The sequence below is a fragment of the Puntigrus tetrazona genome, chromosome 2 (assembly GCF_018831695.1).
Source record: "Puntigrus tetrazona isolate hp1 chromosome 2, ASM1883169v1, whole genome shotgun sequence".
In the NCBI taxonomy this organism is placed as follows: domain Eukaryota; kingdom Metazoa; phylum Chordata; class Actinopteri; order Cypriniformes; family Cyprinidae; genus Puntigrus; species Puntigrus tetrazona.
Genome location: NC_056700.1, coordinates 18,059,751 through 18,069,346, shown reverse-complemented (window position 1 = coordinate 18,069,346; position 9,596 = coordinate 18,059,751). Strand labels below are relative to the sequence as shown.

Here is a 9,596-nt window from a genome sequence, read left to right as displayed (position 1 = left end):
TAGTGCTGAAACAATCAAATGTTCTCGTCTTCATCCATCACAATGAAAGCGAGTTTTTAAACTTCCTACATAAATTCTACTGGGAATGTGAAACTCCTGAAGCTATAGACATCTAATAAAAATCAAGCTGACACCTTCTTAAAAAGTCATTGCAAAAGTTCTTCATAACAGCTATAGCCTCATTTGTTTTACAGATGACATTTGCATTGTGATTTTATCTAACTCAACAGCATTCCTATTTTGTCTGTCCAAATAAGAATCACTTCCTTGTGTTTCTGAACAACCAACTGTCATTCAGTGTCAAACTGTTAAGATTAGCTCATAAGAAAAATTTTACCACACACTGTACATATAGCAGTTAAGGAAATTAGCTAAATGTAGTTTTAACTTATATACTATCTCTGTTTTCAACTACTCTACAAAAATGCTACAGTTCTGGTCCTCCCCTCTTTGACCTCTTTGAAACTATCTTTAAAATGTTTCAACTTCTGCTACTCCACTGTGGAGGTAGGTTGGCTGCTTTAATCATCATTATTCTTATTACAACTGCAATTCAGCTACAATTGCAGTGCTATATAGAATATTTTGGTCTAGAGAGAACTGGTTCAGGTTTCAAAAAAGAAATACTTCTAGTTAGATTATATTACTTTTTCAAATACTCATAATCAGATTATAGTTACCTTTTATTGATTACATGATTATTTAGATTATCCCATTTAAATAAATGTTATGAACATGTTAAGGAATAAGTAATCTAAATGTAGTATGATGATGTTACCTGAAATGTGTACTGTAATGGATTATGTTTCTGACATAATTATGTACTGGACATAATTTGTAATCAGTAATGGACTACAACTAATGGACTACAAGAACCTACCTAGCTCACACACCAAATATCAAACAATCAATATTCAGTTCATTCAGAAGCTAAATAAAAAATCATACATGAACAGGAATTTTCCCTTTAAGCAAAACCACAAATCTAATATACTGCAACATTTATCTGATGGTTTGTTTACCAGATAAAAATACTATTTCCTGGGAATACAGCAGCAAGATGTTTCGGACATCTGTGATTGTGACCTCTTCTTGTTCTTGTTCTGTTTGCCTTGAGTGTTTCTGTGATGACATTCAACCAAACTGGCACAGAGGCAAAGAATCCTACATAATGTATCATGGCACAACAATGTTTAATGCGATGAGGATCATGACCGAGGGCTTCTCTCCTTCCTTTGATGGCATGCTGGGCCCAGGAGTCTATGTCACCCGAAGCTTTGAAAAAGCCTCCCGTTACCCTCTGCATTCAAATGGGGATATGCTTGCTGTTCTCAGACTCAGCGTAAGAGTGGGAAGAGTGAAGAAAATTGACTACCAAAGTCATCCTTTACAGAAGACCTGGCATGAACATGGATATGACACAGCGTGGGTTCCTCCTAACTGTGGCATGGTGAACAGTGGCCTAGAGGAGAACTGTGTGTATGATCCGAGCCGAATCACTGTGCTGGATGTCATGCCAAACCTCAAATTCTGGTAGATTTTGTATTTGTTTTTTAATATCATACAAAAAGTTTGACCTAACTCCTTAAGTTATTTGTTTGATGTTCATCTTAGCTGTTCTCCAGTTATTTAGAGGTTCTAGATGTCTTTTTCACATGAAGCATAGATGCAATTTTTGCCAATAATAAGTTTATTATACAAAATATATTTTATATATTTACCATGTTATAATCTCAATCTTATATGAACCATTAAACAATTCATTTAAATTGTTACAGTAATAATTTTTTTTTAAATGTCAAAACAATGTTAAACTAAAGGAACCAAATGGCACAGACTGTACAAAAAAAAAAAAAACTTTGCATTTGAATAATCTCATGTTGATAAAAACGTAAGAAGGTGATAAAACGTAAGAAATATTAGTGCGTAGAATTGTTTTCATATCATTCTTATTTGACATAGTTTAACAAGTTTAACAAAACAAACAAACACACATACCAATTAATCCTCCACCAAAGCTGTCTTTTATGGTGTCTCAGGTAAGTCTCTGCTCTGAGTGTGTTTTGAGGGAGGAGTGGCTTTGAAAGGAGGCGTGGCTTTGCAGAGTGCAAGGAGGGTGGGGATCTGGCTTTCCAAGCTAACTTGCTATTGCTAGCCTTTCCAAAATCGCCTACCCTACCTTTAAATGTAAAACAAAAATGATGAAGTACTGAAAAATGGCTTTCAAAGCTAACTTGCTATTACTAGCCTTTCCAAAAAATGTGTACCCTACCTTTAAATGTAACATAGTAATGATGAAGTATTGGAAAATGTGAATGACAGGCGTTTTTTTTGCCCTGGTTTGTCCTATTATAATGATTATTCAAACAATAAATAGCACTGAATGTCTATGCTCAGTTTTTAGATTTGGGTTTTGCCTGTTCAAACTGCATTTGTAGTTAAGAGTTGTAACAAACATGAAAACCAGAGAGATGTCTATGTGTGACAAAACAAGCAATTGAAGCTGAGAGAAGGAGGAAAATCAATAGCCATTACAACTATCTGGAATGTCCTGAAGAAGAAAGAAGCCACTGGTGTAACAGTCAGTGAACAGGTAGGCCAAGGAAAACAACTGCAGCTGATGACAGAAACATTGTGAGGGCTGTCAGGAAAACCCCTAAAACAGCTGTAAGTGAGATCCTCAACAACTTCTTGAGAGCTGGATTAAAGGTATTACAATCGACTTTTCAAAGAAGACCTCATGATCACAGGTACAGAGGCTACACCAGAAGATGGAAACCACTCATTAGCAAGAAGAACAGGAAGGACAAGCTGGAATTTGCTAAAAAGTACAGAGATGAGCCTCAAAAATTGTGGGACAAAGTTTTATGGACTGATGAGACAAAAACAAACCTTTACCAAAGTGAAAGCGTAAAGGGTAAAGTTTGGTGAAAGAAAGGATCTGCTCATGATCCCAAACATACAAGCTCGTCTGTGAAAGCCGGAAAAAGCAGTACAAAAGAAGAATGTCAGCAGGAATGAGAATTCAAAGTCAAAGTCAAGTAAACAGGCTTGGACTTATCTGTCTCTTCTCAGACTGGTATAGTGTGCATATTAAGTTTACACACTTCAATAATAATCATTTGTATTTAGGCGAAAAAAATGTCAGTGTCTGTGTAAGCTAGATGTCAGTGTCTGTGGTGCCTTACAGTATGTTAAAGGAGTTAACTACATTCTTAACGCACCCACCCACACACGTGGATCCACCTACATTATAAACTAAAAGTGAAACCAAAGTTCTTTTGAAAAGTGTTCCCAAAGACTATCAGCAGCAAAAGATTCAGTAGAAGGTAAGTCACATTAAAATAAAGAAATGTATTAATTTCATCTAAATTTTGAGATCTGAATATAACTTTTATATTGTATTTTTAAAATATACAAAATAAAAGCATATTTGATTCAATCATACATAAACACTATATTTGGTTTAACTTTTTAGTGGGTCTTATGACAATCAGCAGCTGTTTCTCAACTTTTGAGAGAGAAATATGGAACAGCTATTATCATATCTGAAAATATTTTATATATATATATATATATATATATATATTTGGTTATTTATTTATTCAGCTAATTATCCTGATTTTAAATGGCTTTGGTTACTGTAGAATAAAAAGTACATGGGGACAACGTAGAATCCAAAGTATGGCAATGGAATGCAGCGTTTTCCTGGAAGGAGAAAATTCGTCATGTACCATGGCACTACAATGAGAAATGCACAGAAGATCCAGAGAGAAGGATTCAAAGTATCTTCTGGTGGCATGCTTGGTCCAGGAGTTTATGTGAGTCGGAGTAAACAGAAAGCTTCCTGTTACCCTATAAATGCTGGAGGAGAACAGTTGGCCATTCTCAAACTAAGTGTTCGAGTGGGAAAAGTGAAAAGAATTGATTATCAGGGTCATCCCTTACAGACAACCTGGCATCAGCATGAGTAATTAATAAATTAAAATATGCACGTAGCATGAGCAAATGCTAATAATGCTAAGTAATCTCTATTATTAAAGAATATAGTCAACCCCCAAAGAAGAACATTCTGTCATGACACTGCTTGGGTCCCTGCAGACTGTGGAATGGTACCCAGCGGATTAGAAGAAGACTGTGTTTACGATCCGAGCCGGATCAAGGTTCTAGACATTATTCCGAACTAAAATGCTAAATCCTTTATTTTTATAACCCAAACTGTAATGGAAGAGTTTTGTCAAATGGTTTATCTGTAAAACATTTTATGTAAATGAATGAATCAATTGATCGTTCATAAAATATACAAAATAAAAAAGCATAGATGCACAATCAGCTGACTTTGAGACTCAATGAAACCCATGTGCTTGTCTCTTGTTAGTTGTTCAGTTTTAGATTAACTGTATACTATGGATAGGCGCTGAAGTTTAGTGGGTCTTATGACAATCAGCAGCTGTTTCTCAACTTTTTGAGAGAGAAATATGGAACAGCTACATAAAAAAATGAAAACATATTTGTTTTGTTTTCAAAAACAACTAAAGGTTTTGTCATTGTTTTGTTGTTAATTATTATATAGTTTTTTATTCATTATTATATTAAATGTTATAATTGTTATATGCATTGCTGAGAAAATAGTATAAATACAATATTAAAAATATTATATACATATATATATATACATAAGCATCTGTACATCTGTACTGTCTTTTCAATTTCAGTTTCAGTATCTGTCACATAAAGTATTCCTGGATTGGAGGTTTCAGACAGACTATATATATATATATATATATATATATATATATATATATATATATATATATATATCCAGGCTCATTAATTGCATTTGTGTATGTATGTATGAATGTATGTATTTATTTATTCAGTCAGTCAACCATCTTATCTACTGTACATCATTGTGCTTCAGTCCTATTTTTTTAATAAATGGTTAAATGGCTTTACACTTTTATCTAATCTCTAAATAGCATAAAAAAGTACAATTTGACCTAAGCAGCAAGACGATTATCGAGTAGAATCCAAAGTAAAGTGATAAAGCATTATACATGAAGTTTTAATGTATATTAAATTACACTGGTCATGTCAGTCACAATTTAAATGATAGTTTATGGGAAGATTGCTAATCTATCACTTCAAAATCACATCATTTTCTGTTACATTCATTTAAAAACAAAGAAAAATGATATTTAGTTTTTTCTACTTATAAAATTTCACATTACTTGCTGTGAGACCCTTGAGCAAGGCCCCAAACCTTCAACTCTGCTCTGGATGTGCGTGTGTGTGTGTGTGTGTGTGTGTGAGTGTGGTGTGTGTGTGTGTGTGTGTGTGTGTGTGTGCACTTGGAGGGAGCACAAATTCCAAGTATGGTTCACCATATTTGGCCACAAGTAACATCTTTTCTTTTCTTTTCTTTTTGTACCTATTTAAATTAAGGACTAGTTTAGCTGAATTAATTAAAAAGAGTAATTAATAGATTAAAATGTACGTAAATTGAAACATAAGCTGTACATGAGCAAATGCTAATAATAACAGGTCTCCTATTATTAAAGGTATAGTCAACCCCCCAAAAGAGAACATTCTGTCATCATTTGCAGTCCCTCATATTGTTTCACACCTGTTTGGCCACAAGATGGCGAGGCATCATCGTCTTCAAAAACCGTATTCCTATGTCCACGAAATGGCAGCACCATCTAAAACACCTATGAAAAAAAAGAAGAAGAAGTAATAGGCTAATTATGCATAAAACAGAAAGAAAGTTGTATAGATGTGCATGTCAGGAATTAGTTCATATGTGTTCAAATACTGATTTTAACAGTTTCATCTGCCATTTCATCTCATTGATGGCAGTTACAGCGAAGAGTAATTTTAATCTGGTTTTATTTTTTTAATACCTAAATTTTATGTTAACACATTTGTGTAAATTGTGCTGCATTTATAGTCTGTGTTTTCTATTAAGTTTTATGTAAGCTTAATCTAAACTTCCCAGATGACAGCAATACATTTTAAAAAGTGTATTGAAACACTTTTTTGACTCCCTCAGCAAAGATAGGAAAATAATCGAACATTGATTAATTTAAATGCTAAGACAAAAAAAAAGAAAAGAAAACGTCTTCCAGTCATCATCCCATCCTACACTAGTCGACAATTTTCATCCCTGACAACAACATTAGGCTAAGTGGAAGAGGTTTGATCAGGCCTATCAGCCTTGTTTCCAAAGAGAAAAGAGATATCAGTCTTCGCAAATAGTAGCCAGTTCTCATTCCACCTGGGCAGTAGATCAACCTTCTAAAGCCCTTCTGCCACCTTCTCACCTTCCTGTGATTGAAATATTTGAAATTCTTGCTTCTCTGCTGCACTCCATTATGCACCGCTCTATTTATTGCCCGGATGACAAAATGTTTTATAAGATTGCATTGAATTTTAGGCTACCTGCTCTTACAGCATTTGTCAGTGTCAAAATGACTGAGAAGGCCAATCAAATCAAGAATGTGTCTCTGCCCAGAGGGGGAGTTCTGTAACATCCAGCTTATTATTTCAATTCTAAGCATCCTGCTTAAATGCTTCTCCTCACAGAATGAGAGTTCAAAAAAAATGAGTCAAACTTGTCTTGCCAGACTTTCTTTCTTAGACTAAATACTTTAATTTGATGTTTCTTTTCAGACTGGCTTTAGTTTGCTCTTTGGATTACATTCATTGAATTTGATTGCATTTGGATTTCACCTTTTTAGGAGGTAACATGCTTTTATTCTGTTTCCGTTTCAGTGTCACCATCTTCAATAGTAGGTTGAGCAACTGCTGTTTTGTTCAATTTTATTTCATGAAAAACTGTATCTAACACAATCTTTTGAGTTAGTGTAGAAAATTAAAACCATACTTATGTTATTGTTTATATTAATAAAATCCTTTCATAAAAGGTGACCACATCCTAAAAGAAGAGTTACTTTTTAGAGGCTATTAGGCATCAAAAAAACTACTGAGCTATCGTTTTTACAATTTTGCTTATTTTAAGTCATAATAGTCATAATTAATAAGTCATAATTACATAATTTGATGCAATAGGATAATTATAAAGGGTCTTCTTTTTAAAATTTTACACTGCAAACTGGATATTTTTGTTCACACAGTATTTAAATATTGTCTTTTGGAAGATGTCATGGGAAATGGCAATGGAAAACAGAAGCTTTATCCTGGAAGGAGAAAATTCACCATGTACCATGGCACTACTAGGACAAATGCACAGAAGATCCAAAGAGAAGGATTCAAAGTATCTTCTGGTGGCATGCTTGGTCCAGGAGTTTATGTGAGTCGGAGTAAACAGAAAGCTTCCTGTTACCCTATAAATGCTGGAGGAGAACAGCTGGCCATTCTCAAACTAAGTGTTCGAGTGGGAAAAGTGAAAAGAATTGATTATCAGGGTCATCCCTTACAGACAACCTGGCATCAGCATGGCTATGACACTGCTTGGGTCCCGCCGAATTGTGGAATGGTACCCAGCGGATTAGAAGAAGACTGTGTTTACGATCCGAGCCGGATCAAGGTTCTGGACATTATTGTAAACCAAAGGAGCTACTAGAATTTTTTCTGGCACCTACATTTTTTAGTAACAAAATGCTCCACCACTGAAGCTTGCGAGATACTTCATACGTAAAAACCTAGTTTGAGCAAATGAATAATAAATGGATCAATCATTTGGAAGTAAAATTATAAAACACTTCTGAGAAGCTGCACGAGTCACATGAGTCACACGGATTTCAGGGAAGTTGTTGCAGCTTTTTATGGGTTTCCCATCTGCATACCGCACATACTCAACACATTTTTGAGAAAGGTGAAACCCTACTGAGGACTGTATCTTCTTAAGTGGTTGTAATGCTTATTATTTAAACATCAATGCAAACTGAAAAGTTAGTTATGCTTTAGTATACAGGAGTCTACTTTAAGTCAGTACGTTCTGTGACTAATGTACATTTGTTAGTTATTTGTTACTACAGTATAGTTGTAATACAAAAGAAAAACTAAATTTACTACATTTTGAGGACACATATTTTACTAAATTTTTAGTACACAACTGTGGAACCTACCTACAGTGGAACCTACTAGCTATATTAGCTATATACAAACCCACCTATATACATACTTTCTGTATTACTATCGCACTTACACAGTTTTTATACAGCACCTTTTAACTCAAACTATTGTTTTGTATTTTTCCCTTGCTGTATTTCCTTGTACCTACTTAATCAGTTATGCAAACCAACAAAGAGAAACCGTCCCTAAGGCAAAATGAAACTTGTTTTTTCTTGTAAAGCAAGTACAGGCTCTCTTTCAGTTTGACATACATGTACAGCCTATGACATTTCTTTTTGTCCCGCACACACATTATTTAAAGCATGTAAAACTCCTTTTGTGTGTGTGTTGGTGGCCATATTATCTCTAATATTGGTTTTCTTGCTATGATTTATAAACTTGCAACGTTTATTAACAGCTTGTAAAGATATATAGTATGAGCTCTTTTTACTAGGCTCTTTTTATGGTTTATGCTATTATAGTACAGTAAAATGGCAAAATGGATATAGTAAAAACTGAACTCACCCCATGATTTACAATCCTTTGAGTACATGACTTTTATCTTTCGAACAAATACAATCAGAGTTGTATTTAAAAAAAAGTCCCGACTCTTCCAAGCTTTAAAATGGCGTTAAACAGTGGTTGAGATTTTGAAGCAGAATAAAACACATTAATCGGTCAGGGTGAGTAAATCATGGGATAATTTTAATTTTTGCGTGAACTAACCCTTTAAGGCTTGAATCATTTGTAATTCGTATTTAATCTGATGTAAACCCATATACCGTTTTATATTCTAATTAATTATTCTGATTTATCCAAACAATGTCCACCTCTGTGCTACTTTCTCTCTCAGTAAAAACAAGTCTCGAAGGGATATTTCACCCAAAAACAACCTCATTGTGGCTCCAAACCTGCAAGCGAGGGCAGCAGCGTCAAAAACACTCCATCTTGGACTGTTTTCTTTTCTTATTGTGTCCATAAGATGGCAGCACCGTCTAAACAAAATCAACAAGGATTTTAACTTTTTCTGCCATAATTGCTTCCAAATGTCTATTATTATTATTATTATTATTATTATTATTATTATTATTATTATTATTATTATTATTATTATTATTATCATCATCATCATCATTAAAATGTACATTTTGTAAATATACGAATATCTCATGTCATGTGTTTTGTTACTCTTACCATACTTCAACCCAGATACCCTTCACTACTCCTAAATGGATTTTCTGCCAGCTTACTGTTTGGGAGATCGAACACTAATTAAGATTGTTAATGAAGATTTCATTTACCACTTCAAACTTGAACACATAGCACAACACAACACAATCTGCCAGTCTACAGTTTCTACAGACAACACTCTCACACAGGAGGAGACCGGGAGAGCCACGGAGAACATCAAAGAGAATTAAGAAATAGTTGCTGTAGATTTTTGCTATAGTTTTAACAAGCATGCATCTTCTTTGCTGAATAGAGACATACCAGTAGCAGTAAGCACATCCAACCAAATC

At 34.2% G+C, this 9,596-nt stretch overlaps 1 protein-coding gene across 1 annotated transcript; it reads left to right on the top strand.

The window, feature by feature from the left end:
- Positions 1 to 283: 283 nt before the first annotated feature.
- gig2q (grass carp reovirus (GCRV)-induced gene 2q) lies at positions 284 to 3,387 on the top strand. The gene is made up of 2 exons (XM_043254835.1): positions 284 to 507; positions 1,026 to 3,387. Exons 1-2 carry the CDS (start codon positions 477 to 479, stop codon positions 1,535 to 1,537), a joined length of 543 nt encoding a protein of 180 aa, XP_043110770.1. The 5' UTR covers positions 284 to 476; the 3' UTR covers positions 1,538 to 3,387.
- Positions 3,388 to 9,596: the final 6,209 nt, after the last annotated feature.